At 38.5% G+C, this 17,103-nt stretch overlaps 1 protein-coding gene across 1 annotated transcript in view; it reads right to left on the bottom strand.

Annotated features, from left to right (window-relative positions):
• TRPM3 (transient receptor potential cation channel subfamily M member 3) overlaps window positions 1-14,003 on the bottom strand; it is a 406,906-nt gene extending 392,903 nt beyond the window's left edge. The window contains exon 1 of the mRNA XM_077790276.1: window positions 13,730-14,003. Coding sequence (XP_077646402.1) covers window positions 13,730-13,753 — 24 coding nt within the window. The 5' untranslated portion in view covers window positions 13,754-14,003. The remainder of the gene's footprint in view (window positions 1-13,729) is intronic.
• Window positions 14,004-17,103: the final 3,100 nt, after the last annotated feature.

The following is a 17,103-nucleotide window of genomic DNA, read 5'->3' as shown; positions in this document are numbered from 1 at the left end:
TAATACATCAACAACTTTTGACATTTTTCTAGACTAAAGTTCAGGAAAATTTATTTGAAAACTTGCTTACTGTAAAAACTACAGTTTGGCAGTATTTTCTTAACTTAATGTCTCCCACTACATCTTGTAAGTAAAAGAAAAAAATCTGAACTGTTTACAACAAAATTCTCATTTACGATCATGTTTTGAAGAAGGAAAGAGTTTTTAAGAGGTTTTCTTAGAAACCTGAGGAGAGGAGAGGAGAGGAGAGGAGAGGAGAGGAGAGGAGAGGAGAGGAGAGGAGAGGAGAGGAGAGGAGAGGCAATACTTCTGCCATACTCTATAATGCTGAAAGAGTAATGCAAAATCTCTGTACTCAGCATTTTTTCTGGTAGTAGTTGAGGGTGACTTAGTAATACAGAACATTTTCAAAAAAATCTGGTTAGAATTGAAAGACATGCAAAAAATATTAGAAATTTAAGCCTTGTATAATTAGATGTTATGGGAGGTTTCTCTGTTACTGATAGTACTGGAGAACTTGATACATACCAGAACACATCTGAGTCCATGCTTGATGTGAAGGCAATGATATTTCAAAACTGACAAATGTCCAGATGTCTCATACAGATGTTCAGTGTGCAGGAGGTATGTGGGTGTGAAGCACCAGCCACTCACAGGAGTTTAAAGATTGGATTCAAGAGCTTTTTTAATAATTTCAAGATGGTTGCATTCTTCCTTCTTCTACAACAAGTATACCCTTTTTATTGGTATTTATTCATTTAGAAGAAAATTAACTTTGGCAATAAAGCGTGAGGAAGACAGTTTACTGGCTTCAATCCAAAAAGGAAAAAAGAAATAGACACACAAAAATAAAATAGGAGATGAGATTGGTCTGTATAGAAAAATCAATCATGCAGAGACTCACAGAATTAATACATTATGGTTTTCCTTTATGTTTACAGATCAATTCCTGTTAGAGTCCCACCTGCTTATTTTTAATGTTTCTAACTGAGATTATCCTTCCTACAACTGTTGAAGGAGAAAGGAATGACTCATTAAAAGAACTTAATGCAAAAAAAATTGCATAGATATTGGCATTTTTAGGCTCACGGCTGAAAATCAAGTGGTGAAAATAATCTGGCTCTGATGACTAGTGATGACTGTGTTTCTTCTGCTGAGCCTATTAACTGGTACAAAATGAAGTAGTGTAACTGCTGGTAAATGTGAAAACAGCTAGCCCTGGTAAATGTGAAAATTTCCCACAGCTTTCCCAAATTCTTCAGAGGTGAAATGCCTCAGTAGAGGGGACCATATTGTGGCTTTTAGTTGGAGTAACTTACAGATACTGTTTTCAGTAAGTTCAGCAAGTTTACTAAAAGGGATGGTTCCTGCAATCTCCTGCTGAAGCAAAGAGAAGGACATCCCCTCTCACTCTAATTCGTATCCCTGGAAAGTAAGTCATTACAGAGATATATTCATTGCTTTAAAGCTCTGGGTCTTACTGTGAAATGGCATATAACACACTGTCCACAAGAACAACTCGTGGCACTTCTTTGCCTCAGCTCTCCTCTTGTTTCTCTGCTGCAAGAGGTCAGGGCCAGGACGTGGGTGAAGTTAAAACCTCTAATGACAGAGTCTGACTGACATCAGCAAGGGGCATTCACTAGGATGGTGAGAATGGGCCTCAAATGGAGAACTGTTTAGGCCAGGCTTAAGTGCAAATTGCCCCAGTCCACTTTTAAAGAAAAATATCCACTCTGTCTGCTTTGATACCTCCTGTTTGAGAGAAAATTTTCTCACAGAGGTTCCAGATTGTTGCCTGCATTCTTTGGGTCACATCCTATAGGGGACGTTTACACCTGGATCAGCATTCATATGAATGAATCTCTTTCAGGCTGGTCCCTTTCCAAACCAGTTGCTTTTAAAGTTTATCTTTCCATGTTAAAGACATCAAGTATTTAATGGCCTTTTGGTAAACTTTTTTCCTCATGTTTGTGCATAAGACTCACCAGCAAGTAGGTTTCATAAAAAAAAATAAAAGGCTGAAAAATATGTATCTGGGCCAGCAGAGCAGCAGCTGTTCTGAATTTACAAAGATAATTCTCCCTCATAGGCATTAAAAAAAAGGGATATTGCAAAATATATGTTATGTTGTCTCATGATATTAAATTGATTAGAATACAAAGAACTAAGATAATTGAAGTATCTGAGCAAATCCAAACCTGAAGAGTCCGTTCATCCAAACATACGAGTTGGTATGATCTCTCCTCCCCACCCTCCCCAGTACCTTTTCATTAGTAAGGTCTTTATTATAGTAACTACATACAATCATATTTTCTTGACCTACAGCACAGATTAATCTCAGGCACCCAGTAAGTCAGGCCTATCTTAAAACTCTTGAAAGACTAAAAAGAAAATTTTACAGCTGGTCACTTAACCCTACATGTAAGTCAAATGTGATTACTTTAACGATTAGTGTAGGAGCAAAAGAATGTAACAAAGAGTTTAAAAGGTTTTTCTTGTAACAGGGTAAAAATTGCAGTTGTAGGTGAATCATATGCAACAGCTAACTTAAAAGAGCATTAGAAAGGCATGAGATTTAAATGGCAGTGGAAATAAGAGTCTAGTACATTATGACATACACCCACTCCAGAGCTGTCATTTCCTTTCACTCAGAACACAGAGAACAAGAGGAGGATACAGTTAACTGGGCATTAACAGTACATAAAGAAGGGGAGTCATGGCTAGTGACTTTGGGCAAAAAAGGCAAGATTATTATTTTATGTACTAGCTACTTCAGTGAACAAGCAAAGCATTACTTATATGGCCGTTCAGATAGGAGATCAGAAGGATGCAATATGCCGATATCTTTACATGGGAGAAGTCCACTGCTTACTGCTTTTTTTTTTTTTTTTTTTTTTTTTTTTTTCCCCACAGGACTTTAGTGATTCCATATCCTTTAAAGTGACTGCAGCAGCAGCAACCAGAATTCACTCTGGAAGGAAACCAAGAAAACAGGTCCCAGTTTGCATCCATTCTTAGGCTGAATTTCAGCATGTGGTCTCCTATCCATGGCTCATGAAGCTGGCTTGTCCTGAGTGCCTGTATTTTCAGCTACAGGGCATGGTAAGTGTACATCAATTTGATTGATCTTTACCTTCTTAATGTAGACTATGCCAGCAAAGGACATATCCTACTGCCTGTAAGCACAGACTTGCTGGTAATTAACGCAGCTCAGACACCTGACAGCAGACAAATGACAGGATCAGCTCTCTGACTTGAAACACTGGAAGGCCATGATGTATGGTGTATGTAGACAGGTATTTTGAGCTTCAGTGCTGAGTTATAGTGTCAGCAGGACAGGTTATCCTAGAGGGCCACACCAACATATGTGGGCTCAGATAAGCTATTTATGTTATAGCCCTGATTTTCTTTCTCTCTGTGATTCCTAAAGAATTATAGTAATGGAAACCTCTGTCAACCTGAGATCTGCTTCACAGACATAAGTTCTTCCCTTTATCCATGCCAGGGGACATTCTTTCACTCTTTCCTCATCTCTTTTGGAAAAAGTAGACGGAACTCTAGTAATTCACTATTTTGATGAGAAGGTTAAACTCTGCGTGGGAAGTTACAAGAAATATTGGATCTAAGAAATGCTACAGCATATGTTTCTTCCTAAGACCACAATGTTTATTCCTATGTAAGGAAGACCTAAAAAGCTTTTTCCTAAACAAAGGTGCATGGAAAATAAACAATGAGTCATATCATTAAAAAGCAAAAAAGAACTGTTGCTAGCAAATAGAATAATAATGCATGAAATATGTATCAGTGGAAATGTAAATTTGTCTCCCTGTTACTTCCAATCAGTGGCAAATGGTCAGTATTCAGAAGAAAGAAATAGAAGCATAAAAGGAGTTACATTAGTGATATGTCATCCTAAGAACTCCAGGAGAAGGGAGCCTCTACAACCTATGTATGACAGAAGTAAACAACACGACATATTTGACAGAAGGATCATTAGCTACTGGACACTTTTTAGAACTTGGCCTACATGATCCTGTGATTATAATGAACTCATTTAATACATTTTTTTTAGCAAGAGGTTCCTGAGAATACCCAGAATTTACAGAAAAGCATGTGGCAACTATTTCATCAGCAGTTTGCTGTTCCCCACTTCTATGAAGTTTGGCCTCTAAAGAGCAAAGAAGGGAGGGGAGAAGAAGACAGGCAGAGCCCCCACAGCCTTTTGCCTTCTCATTTCCAATTCTGAGTGTATGAAATTGCAGCAAGGCAGAACCAAGCTTCCCTTACTTGTAGGTACCTCAAAGGTTTGTCTCCCCCAGGGAGAAAATTATACAACCAGGTCTATTATCTGAAAGTGTGAAGCTGTCTGTTATGACTTTCCGGCCCAGCCCTGCTGTCTCCACCAAGGTGAAGGGTGACCAGGTAATGCTCTGCTACTCCAGCACTCTTAGCTAGTGGGCCACAGAATCATAGAATAGTTGGGTTGGAAGGGGTCTTCAAAAGCCCTCTAGTCCGAGGCCCCTCCAATTAGTAGGAACATTTTTAAGTAGATCAGGTTGTTCAGAGCCTTGTTTAACATGATCTTGAGAGTTTCCAGGGATATGGCACTTGCCACCTCTCTAGGCAACATATGCCAGTGTTTCACCACCTTCACTGTAGAAAACTTCCTCCTTATAATGGTCCAAATTAACTCTCTTTTTAGCTAAAAAACATTTCCCCTTGTCCCAGTCCAATGGGCCCTGCTGAAACATTTGTTCCCATCCTTCTTAAAGGCCCCCTAAAAAATACTGGAAGGCCACAATAAGGTCTCCCTTGCACTTTCTTTTCTGCCAGCTGAACAATCCCAAGTCCCTCAGCTTCTCACAGGAGAGATGCTACATTCTTTTATTCATCTTTGTGACCCTCCTCTGGACCTGCTGCAACAGGATGAGGTGGCTCTCACTGAGGGTGGGGAATGAGCACTTCCAGACTGAAAACTTCTCCCAGTAACGGCATGCAGCTCAGTTAGGAAAGTGGACTTTGACTTAATTTCTACCTCGGCCTCAATGCTAACAATTAGTATTACTAACCTCCAACAGGTACCACCTAGAAAATAATATTTTTGTAGTACATTTAATAATCTTAAAGATGACATATAATGATATAAGAGTTTTTTGTGATTTCAAAACAGACCACAGCCATGTAATATTAAACCAGTACTGATTATCATAGTAACTAATGAAAGAGATGCCTCTGCATAAACCCTTATCTGCAGTAAGTTCTATAGCTGTATATACCTGTAGATTAATCCACTGCTGCTCTGACCTCCCTCCCATCTCTATCAGTTTGCTGTTTCCATCATACTCACATCCCCTCTCCTCCTAGGAATCAATCAGCAAGCCTTGCCCATGCACTAACCCTGATTCAACAACCCATGTAAAATACCACATGCTTTGGGTTGGGGGCTGAAGACCTCCTTGTATTCAGGTGTGAGAAGGGAGAAAGATGGGAGACAAGACCTTTCCCCTTAACATTGCGTCTACCATTTCAAGTGTCAAAATTGGGACAAACATTTCCACTTTTTTCCTCCATTTCTGATGTGAAAGAATCACCTGCTTCTTCCTTCTACTACTAAGATGTCATAAATAGGAAAATTTTATTACTGTTGCAACATTGTTGGTCCCACCTGGGCTCTCAAAAAGCTGCAGTAACATTGGTCTACATGATTAACCATCACTGACAAACTTACTGCTGTCTGTTGGAAGACAAAAAGGAGAAAAGGGGAAGAAAAAACCCCACCCAAATGCAAAAGTTGCAGGCAAGCTTAACAGATAGAATGAAAGATGTGTAAATACTTTTGAAGGGCACATTTGTTCTAAAGCTAAAAGAAAGTTCAACTACATTCTCTTTGTTATTCATCAGCAGGAGGGCAGAAAGCCTGAAATTACATGCCCTGTGTCAATTTATAAGAAAACTTCATCCCCAGATGCTCAGTTTTTAAAATGTCTAAATTTCTGGGTTGGAAAAAAACCAACCCAAAACCCAGCCATGCTAGAAAATTGGCCAAGTACATTTTGTTGCATCAGCCAAGAAAAATTGAGCTTATATGCACCTTCTTTTAGCCAGACTTTATTCAGTAACACAACTTGGAAAACCCTCTATCTGCAAGCAGGGAGACTGCACACTTTTGACTAAAATTTTAAAAATATTATCCAAATTCCACAGAAAATTACATGAAGATCTGAAGTCTCTCTCTCTTATATTTCAAAGACAGAGTTAAATAAGCCCTCTTGCCATTATTTACAATTGCAATCACAGTAGAAGCTCTAAGACAAAATCCTAGTCCATTGAAATAAAAAGTTTCTTATTAGCAGCATTTTACTGCATTTTATTGTGTCTTACTTACTTACAAGTAATTATTATTTCCACATTTATTATTATTATGATGTAGAGTTATGACACCACAGCTGAAAAGTCCCACTCTGAATAGTTAGCTCTAATTAAAGCATAGAGTAGTGGATCATGTGTTGCCTCTCCATATGCTTATTTTTCATCTTCTGTTTTGATTACTAGATTTTAGCTCATTCCAAGGAGATTCAAGTGTTATTCCAGCATCTGCTTACTTTGTAGGCAAACAGCTATGCTCACATCATTATGCATTAATATCACATCACAATTTGACGTACTTACAGAATCTTTAACATTAATAAAGACAATTACATTTTCCCAAAATTTACAAACTTAAAAAATTATTAGTTTTAGATTTTTATTGTATCGGAAGAGGAAATAGTTTAGCTTTTTAAAAGTTGTTCTATTGCATCTGGGATTTTTCTAACAAAAGGCTTAATGCTTCAAAATCAGTTTTAGCATCTAAATCAGAATATATGCCAGACCCTCTGCCAGACAAGGATTTTATGAAGCTAAGAGCAATATTGTGTCTAATAGGTTTTTAGTTTAAAACAAATAAGAGGAAGATACCTCATGGCACATGTATTTGAAAGAGCCAGCTTTGCTTCACTGAACCTGCTCTGCTTTAGAGGCAAATTCCATTCCCTAATTCTAAAACAGTTTTGTGGCATTCACATAGCTCTGAACAGAGAGAGACCTAGCTTTCTCAAGATTTCTCCCGAGAGAAGCTGTGAGAGAAGCAGAGAAAAGAGGATCAAAGCAATTCTTATTTCCTTCTGTGCTGTGTTTGTGCCCATGTGGAATATAGTATGGAGATTGTTCACCCAAGGTGATTGTTTGATTGGATTCTGGTGATAGTTGTTTAGATTCATTGACCAATTGGATCTACGTATGTGTCAGGACTGTCAGGAGCCAGTCATGGCTTTGCTAGTTAGTTAGTGATAGTTCTTGTTAGTGTAATACAGTTATAGTATAATAGAATTTAATAAAGTAATTAATTAGCCTCCTGAAATCGTTAGAGTCCTGCACATCATTCTTCCCACCAGTCAGACACCGCATTGTACGGTAAGTTTGTACCAGAGTATTAAAGAAAGCATGAAAAAAACAATGTGCACCTCTATAACGAGTCAGAGAACAATGGAATTGTGGATAAAGCATCATCCAGGAGAGCACAGGGATCTTTACAAAAAAACACTCAAGTAGGAAGTAAGCCACTTGTGGACATCCTACATCCTATAAAGCCAACTGTAGACACTCTGAAAGAAGGTGAAGGACTTGTCCCCTGATCATCAAGCTGAGCTCCCCCAGGGGTTACAGGAGGTATTCAAAACTTGTTAGCCTGAGCAGAGTAAATACTCCAAACATGACTGGTGGTATTGAGCAGATCAACCCCTTCTCTAGTTCCTTAAGGAATTTTGATCAACAATTGTGTATTTTGGGAAGGATCTAACCATGTAAGTCTGTGTGAGAACAACTGTGAAGAATAACTAAATGAGACCTGACAGATACCTGGGCGTCTGTAACACAACTCTTAATCTGCTTTGGCACGAAAGTGAACTTGGAGAGATTCAGATCTGAACGGACCAGGAAGTATTTTGGCAATGTAGCCAAAACAGTCAGGCAAGCAGCTTCACAAACCTCTAGATTTATTTATCCATTCCTTGGTGAAATATTCCTCAGTTATAATTTTGTCCTTACTCCAAAGTGACAAAAAAAAAAAAAAATGTAGTCTTTTCTACTCCTCTTTGGTTTCAAATAGAAAGTGTTGGTTTTAAGAGCATAATAATGACATGAAAAGTTAAATTTTAAAAAAATTTAAAAATTCAAAAATAGGAATAGTTTACCGTATTTAAGTTAGTTAGTGGTGCTGAGTTTTGTCAGCTTTTTCTGTATAGGAAAAAAAGAAGACACTTTATCCCAGTCTTATATAGGATTGAAGCTGTCTCCAACTGGAATACAGCTAAACTATTGCTATCAATTGGTTATGACAGGCCTAAGGCTTTTTCAGGTTGCTTACATGACTATTTTGAATTACTAAAATTTCAAATCACCAAAAGTATCCTGAAGACAAGGGTTCATTGATAATCCTTCAAAGATGAGATTTTCTAATACCCTTTATAAGAGGAAGGGTATAAACTGGAAGGCTGCACAAAATAAGAACCATATGAGGACAAAAAGATTTACACCTATTAGGACATTTAAGAAACTGACAACAGTTTAAATCAGATTCTCTGAGAAGGAAGATTTCCCTTACATGCTATATAAATGCCAACCATAATCTACTTATAATTGTTTGTAAGTAGATTAAACAGCTGAGCTATAAGATTCTTCTCAAGTCTTCTGTTTTTCAACAGCAGGGAACTGTGAGAATTCTTTGTTTAGATATTTTGGTAAAATATGCAGGATGATGTCTTAAACTATGATGTGGAAATGATCACTAAGCTTAAGTGATCCTACTAGGGAATTTACTGTTCCTACACTATTTTATACAGTAACCTGCAGAACTGAAAGAACGAGGCTAAAGAAAATGGCAAGGGGTTTTACAGATAGAGGGGTATAGGTATTTGCAGTGGAAAGAATTAGCTTGGCTTTCCAAACCAAATCCCAATTGCCAAAGTGTTTGTCTGGGTCTTGCAGGTCTCAGTATTTGTCTTGATTTTCTCTCCTCACCGTCCTGCCCACATCTGCTCAAGTGTTGGTCATAAACCATTTTCCTCATCCACAATTCTCTATTACCAAGATATAGGACAGTCTCTTCAGGGTGTGTCCTCACAATCAGGAAAAGGACTGAGCTTCAATAAGACAATACTTATGATATTTCTCAAGTGCTTCATGTCAAAGGGTTGGTCAGAGCAGCGAGGAACTGTGTGTCAGAAAAACTCCTTCTTGTCAGGCTTACCTTGATGAAGGAGCACTGAACCTTTCTGCCTCTGACTTCCTTAGCATCATCTTTGGCATCCACAGCACTGATGTCTGCGAGACCTTTCCTTCTTTTAGTGTACTTTTACATCCATCACACACACCTGTGTTTTTTTTCTAGCTCTTTTCAGGGTCTTTAGAGGATTTATCTCTCTCGAGCTCAGAGAATCTTTCAAGCGGGTACCACCAGAGGGCAAAGCCGGATCAGGAACACCAGAGTCACTCCTGTCCCACAGCCCGGAGTGTGATGGGGCTTCAGGACTAGCCACTCACAGTTCACACACTAATTGCAACTAATTGCAATCACCAGCTAAAAATCCCTGTCTTCAGGACGGTCTCAGCATCTTCAGGATATTAAATTAAAGGCCTGACAGCATAATTAAACATCAGCTTCATTACCTTGTGATAACCATTTTTGGTATTTGTGGGGATCCCCAAAATTTTGCTATAAGAAAATAAAGAGAACAATATGAGAAGAACTAAAGGAATAATTCATGTTAGATACTTCAACCCTTAGTTTTGAACTAATTAAAAGATACTCTGATCTAGAAATTTATATATAGAGAAAAAGCATTGCAACTCATCTCTGGAAGCATTGGCTCTGTATTGGAGTGACCCTCAAGCCAGGATGCAGTCTCCATTTCAACAAGATACTGTCATTCTATTCATAGGGCACATTTAAAATCATGAGAGGGTAGCCAGCTATCACAAGAAAACCCATCCTATTTAAAATGATGATTAGAGGATGCCTTTTACTTGATGCTGGTGAGAAAACCTAGCAAATATGTATTTATTCCATAGAAAGTATTCAGTCCCCAAAATGTATTTCAAACCATTTATGCAACTGGTCTTTTAAGAACAGGTCTCACTTAAAGAAAACACAAATTCTCCTGCATCTCACTGTACTTCAGACAAAACACCTATCCAGGTGCTTCACATAAAATCTGCTTCCCTTCTCTCTTTCAGATCAGCATCTTCCAAAGATTTTACATTTTCCCCTAAGACTCTGTGTTATTCATACTGAAGAAGATTGGTGATCCATAAAAAACAATTAATGATCAGCACAGTCAATGTACCTCTAGGTGTAATTTTGTGAGTACAGTGTTTCTCAGGCAGCAATATCTCCAGTAACTAGCCATAGCAAAGCGAGGAGAGGGTGCTGCATGCCATGAAAACTTCACATCTGCTTCTCAAAAGAACTAGCAACTCCACACCATACTCACATACCCATCACTACACCTGGTTTTCAGTCATAACAAACTTCTACTGACCCAGACACTGGCACATCACCTCTCCAGCTGAGAGAGTGAGTCAGCTTGTTGGTAGAGTACTTATTTTCCAGTGAGATATGATCTCATATGGACTGAAGATCCATGAAACATACCTCAGCAGCAATGAACACTCCAAAGGCAGAAAGGCAATCCTTCATCCAGCAGAGCAGAGTGTCAGACAGTGGAGCAGATCGATACCCAGATGTGTGGAAAGTGCCAGCATTAACAATCACTGCAAGAAAATTGGCTGCTATGCCCACCGTCCAGAAAATAATCCACCTGGTACTGCTGAGGGATGCACCCATCCTTTTAAAATCTGTGGATGGAAAATGTTGTGATGTCTAGTTCATACATGCTTTTGGGCCTGACTTCACTGAAAATGTGTTCCTTTAAGTACCCTGATAGGGGATTTTCTGAAGGACCTCCTGTGAGCTGGTGAGTCCTGGTCAGGGCTGAAGCTGGAGGACACCAACAGAAACAGACTCCAAAAAACCAAAGCAACAGAAATCTACTTTAGAGATACATGACAGTGAAAAGCCTGTCATTTTCTTTTTTGTGCTAGTCACAGGAAAGCTTTACTAGAGCCATCCTAGTCAATTTGATCTTCCCTGGCCAACATTGGCACTTCAACTTCTTGGAGAAGAGATGTCATTCAACAACAGGAGTTTTACAATCATATGCTCAGCCATCAGGAGGGCTTTTTTTTCGAGGGCTTCCTTTAAACAACAATAACAATTTTCAATATGTTTTAGGGTGTATGTGAAGATAGGGTCACTACATGACTATTTTCATAGTTCACACAAATAACATAAAGTACCACTAAAAGTCAAAAATACAGGAGGTACAGGCAGGAACTGCACTTCTTCTTTTTGTAATAAAAACATTTAAGCTGGGAAGAATGCCGTTGCACAGCTGAACTATCATTTTCAATGTCTATAAACAAAACCTGCAAATCCTTTAATCTCTCTATAAATTATATCTTCCAAATTACATTCCTAGACATTATAAAATATATTGTTGTCTTTCTGAAAGTAGTCTAATCATTCAGAAGAACTCCTGCTATTTGACAATCTTGGGTTCTACTTTTCTTCTTTTTTAATATTATTTTGTTCTCAAGAGAACTTATGTTTATTTTTTTAGCAATACTGTACTCCATGTATGTATTCCCTTCACCATTTGTGACAAAACAGTCACAGGATTGCTGCAGAGTACAATGAGATCAGTAGGTATTAAGATGCCTTAAGTATGTGCAATTTTTCACATTAAAAGAGGAAATATAAAAATATACAGAAAGCATATCAGAGCTTCACAAGACAACTTCATGAAAAGCTAGTGAATTTCAAAGGGTATTTTTACATTTATAATTGCATGAAGCACATGGAATTAGAAAAATATTTTTCCATCACTGGCTTAAAAAATAAGATCTCTAAAATAATTTTATATATAAATTTAACATACCATGATTGGTATCCAGTAACCACAAATCAAAATGTCAGTCCTAATCTCTCTCTCCAAGCTCTCTTCCTCATACAAGTTTAGTTAGCATATCTAACAACATAAAGAGCATGTATTTTTAAGAATTCTTCAGAAACACTGAAATCCTTTGATCAGGCTATCCACTTGCTGGGGAAATACTCCTGGATGTCTTCATCTCCTTTGCTATGCTTTAAAATATGACAGCCTCTGCATCTCTGCCTCTGAGGCTGCACACAAGCAAGACAGACCTGCATATTTTGCAACTCAAAATATTTCTGCTCTTAAAGCAGAAATAGTAGTGGAAAAGACCCAGAGAATCCAGTTTACATTTCATCTGTCCCTTCTCCAAGTAATGCTATCATTTCCAGCCATTGATAGACAGGTCTTAATGCTGTCAATAAATCAACTTGTATGTTTACGAAGAGCCACAAAACTAAAATGCTGATCCCCACTGTTCTATGTCAGAGGGCTGTGATGGCTGTTCCATATGTTTTTTTTTAAACCTGCTCAAATCCTACTCTGTCCAAAGAAGTTCTTTCTGCCCCCATCCATAACACTGCTGTCAGACATCATCTCTCAGCACCTACCTCACTTACAATGTCTCTAATCCAAAGTCATAATATGGAAATTAGAGGAAGCAAGCCCTTTCACTTCACTATTAATCTTTCAGGAAGCAGTAAGATCACTTACCATAGTCAGAGCACCTTTCCAAATTTGCCTTCTTTGGGAAAATTTCTTTTATTTGTACAGTTTTAGTCAAAGAAAGACATGTTCTGTGTAAAATTCATTTTACAAAGCAAGAAAATTCTACGTTCTTATCACCCAAATAATATAAAAAGGTTTACTGAACCTAAAAACACTTGTCCGTTTAGTCTAATAAACTGTGAGGTCCAAAGCAATAACAATCAAAACCCCAGATGAAAACATCTCACTCATCCAAAACCAATTCCGGTTGGTCAAAATTCTCAACAGATTTAAGTATCATCCCTTGAAATGCATTTGCATACTGGTACCAGAACAGGTTGCAGAAACCAACTGTCATTTAATCAACTTCCTACCCTATATAAAAAATGCTGCTGAAAAAGTAGACAAATTCTATAGGTAACAAAGACCAAAACAATGGCACTCTGTGTATACACTCTGTGTACAAGAATTAGGCACTGAATAATCAGAACAGAAAAGTCAGGACTTTCATATCTGAAAAAAGTAACTTTTGTTTATTTTGTCCCTATAATTTAAAAACATCATGAATTAATTAATGCAGTTGTAATACATTAAACTGGGTGGTAGTTTTGAATCTCATCTTTTCCCTTCCATGACAGTGCTAATTTATTTAAGACATTTGAAACCTTTCTATATTCATCACTTTGTTTGCCCATTCTGGAGCAACAAATCTATAAACAGCTAATTGTTGTATGATACGAGGTCTCTAGTACGCTGATGCTGCTTCAATCAAGAAGACTGATATTTTCAGGCATTTGTAGCTTTGCAGTCATTCTACTCCAGCCTGCAACTGATCTCAGAGGATCAGAGAGCTATTAAAGTAAATTTTCAGAGTTTCCTAGCCATGCCACTCTGGAGACTTAGGAAAGAGCAATCACAACATCTGAAATTAACTTTTTAAAAATCCTTTTACTTCTTTTCAACACACTTAAATAGAACAAGAAACTCACCAAATTCACCTGTTTATTCTTCATTTGGGCAGCCAATGCTCTGCAGATGAGGTGCTATGAATCCAGCTGCCTTTCCCTCATTCTAGGAGGTGTAGGAGATGTGAAAGGTTCAAGTCTATCAGCAGAGTGCAATGCTGGTGCATTTCTACAGCAGAGAGACAGAAAAAGCAGAGGTGGAAGGAGAAAAATCAGCCCTCACAGCAGTTTAAGAGTTCTGGCATGTTGTTATTGCCACAGATTGCTATGACTGGCTTTAGCTGATCTCCCCTCCTCTGACATTGCTGCCTGTAGAGCTGGGGAGTGCAAAGGAAGGCTAATCACTGTGCACGTCAGGCTGTCTCCTGCAGTAAGCCCTGGGGATTTATCAATACCTGGGAGAAAAGAAATTTTGCCACCTGGCACCTGGAATAAAATTATCAATTTCCTAATTCTAGTACTAATGTTGGATTCAAAGCTAAGTGGTATTTATCCCAGCTGGTTCTTAAAACAGCTTCTGAGTGACACTGATCATGATTATTAAAACTGGTGTGAAAGGCATTGTGGCATATGAGTTCATTTGGTTTATTTATAGATTAATTTTCCTCTCTTTATGTTCATGTTGAATACAGGGAGGGATAGAAGTTTTCCCCTGTGAGAAGAGATTCCTCTTTTCCTAGTTGATATCATTACTTGCTAGATGCATAAATTGGCAAACCTTTACTACTAATTGCAAACTACAATAAAACAGTTGCTGTTTGCTTAACAATTTGCTTTATTTATTTATGGCTGTATAAATAAAGGCTTGAATCAGCTTTGCCAGTGTCACAGAGAGAAGGAGAAGATGCAGTTTCCTAAGAGGTTGAGGGGCACAAGCTACCAGACAAAGCACCCCTGCAGCCTGAGCTCTGCTTTCAGGCATTGCTCATTGACCTCAAAATCAACAAACTCATGAAATCATTTCACCTTTTTCTAAGCAGGTGAAGGAGCAGTGAGAAATTCTAAGTAACTTTTAAGGAAGAACAAAAGCATTTGCTCAATCTGAAATTTGTCTGACAGTGCCTTTGGACAGGTATCAGAATAGTGAAGCATGTACTTGTAAAAAGTACAAGTACAAAAAAATAATACCCTGAGCAAAAAATAATAAGTAATAAGAATGCAACCCCCCCCATGCATTTTATGTGACTTTATTGAATTTTACTTTATCAAATATGAAAAAGTTCAGTGACTCAATAAACCCAGACTTGTGATTTTTTCTCTGTCACTCTCTAAAACTTGACAAAGTTCCTTAAATGCTTCAAGTTTTATTTTAACTTTCTAGATACCTTTAGAACCTTCTAGATATTAGGAAGCTCTAAGAACCTTGGGTACAGGTTTTGTACCATTGGTCTGACTGTGACATTCAGCCAGAAGCACTCCAATCTCTGCTTCCATAAAAATGCCCTCTGTTAGACAACCAACTCTTCAGACTGTGTATAAATACCTTTTACCAAGAACTTCTGTTCAGAGCACACTGTTAAACTGCCCTCATTTAAAATATTCACTGAGAACTTTCAAGGAGGAAAACATTTCCATCAGTAAGCTGGACCACCTGTTATATAACAAAACCAAATTCCTTCCTTCTCTCTGCTTCTACATATGTAAAACTTCTCTCCCATCACACAGCTTTTACCCTAACCACTTCACTGCAGTGCATGAGCCAAGACTGATGCAGATCTGAGAGAAACCAAGGACAGTGCTTCAGTGCAGCAGTGAGCTCAGGTGTCGTGGAGCATGCACAGATTCTCACTCCCATGTGGAGTCTTATTACATATGCCATAACATCCAGTGGCTACCTTAATCACCAGAAATGTTAGGCATCCTGGAAAAAGGGAGTAGAATTTTCAGCTCACATAACACTTGTTCTTGTAAACTATCCCCCTGTCCCAGCAGAGCTTGAATGTTTTCTCAGCCTGTTCCCACTGGGATGTCCCTGGGTTGTCACAGGTACCTACCACTGATTTGCACCCCACAGCAGGCAACATACATTCATACACATTTGGATATCTATGTGTGCATCTCCACAGCACAGAAAGATGATGAACCAGCGCTCCTTATTTTTAAGGCAATTCTAGATACTACTAGACACAGTTAGACCCAAACACTACTTTCTACATCTGTAAGTTAGTCTGCCAGTTTTGCCTTGAAAAATCAGAATACCAGGACCAGGTCCATCCAAGAACTTATTCTGGAGCACATATATACACCTCTGTGAAGTTTTAAATGTAGCATTTGAAAGGTCTAATGAAAGTCCCTGTTCATATCGGCATTTTCTTCCTGACTAACTTAGGGCAGTGCTGTTTTGGGCTGGTGTGCTGTTCTGGGTCAGTTTGCTGTCCAAGGTTAGTTTGTTCTTCTTGGTTAGTTTGCTCTTCTGGGCTAGTTCACTGTTCTATGTGAACTGAATTTAAACTCTGTCTAAGATGTACCATACAGATAGAATTTTCATGCAAAATTTGATTTCAGGTAAGAAAAAAAATCTTTCAGATACAGAAGATCCAGACCCTTTCTGCATTACATCTCCTCTCCTCTCCTCTCCTCTCCTCTCCTCTCCTCTCCTCTCCTCTCCTCTCCTCTCCTCTCCTCTCCTCTCCTCTCCTCTCCTCTCCTCTCCTCTCCTCTCCTCTCCTCTCCTCTCCTCTCCTCTCCTCTCCTCTCCTCTCCTCTCCTCTCCTCTCCTCTCCTCTCCTCTCCTCTCCTCTCCTCTCCTCTCCTCTCCTCTCCTCTCCTCTCCTCTCCTCTCCTCTCCTCTCCTCTCCTCTCCTCTCCTCTCCTCTCCTCTCCTCTCCTCTCCTCTCCTCTCCTCTCCTCTCCTCTCCTCTCCTCTCCTCTCCTCTCCTCTCCTCTCCTCTCCTCTCCTCTCCTCTCCTCTCCTCTCCTCTCCTCTCCTCTCCTCTCCTCTCCTCTCCTCCTTCCCTTTTTTCATCAAAGACTGATGAAAGTCAAAGCCTTAATTTTTTGTCTGTGTGTAAAAACTTGTATTTTTTTACAGCAAAAAGTAAAATTTCTAAAACACATTACTGAAGAAAATGGAAAGCAGGGAAAGACATTATCTTGATGACATACAAGGTTCTTTATCCTTTTCATCTCACTCATACTATTTTATTCCAATAAAGGTTTTGACAGCTAAGATAACATGTGGATAAAACAGCAGGTGTGAGTCAGACCTTACTCCAAATTTCATCCTGGAGAGAATAACAAGTACAATCTAGTTTATCTTAAAACAAAAGATAGGAGTATTGGTAAGAAAAATTACATAATGAAGCTTTATATATTGTTTTATTAATATGTAAGGCTACAGTACAAATGACAATATTTTACATTATAAAAATATACTTTACTTCTCCCGCCTCAAATAT

Source organism: Lonchura striata, chromosome Z (assembly GCF_046129695.1).
Source record: "Lonchura striata isolate bLonStr1 chromosome Z, bLonStr1.mat, whole genome shotgun sequence".
Classification (NCBI taxonomy): Eukaryota; Metazoa; Chordata; class Aves; order Passeriformes; family Estrildidae; genus Lonchura; species Lonchura striata.
Note: the sequence above shows the minus strand (reverse complement) of the source record. Positions and strands in the feature narration are given on the sequence as shown.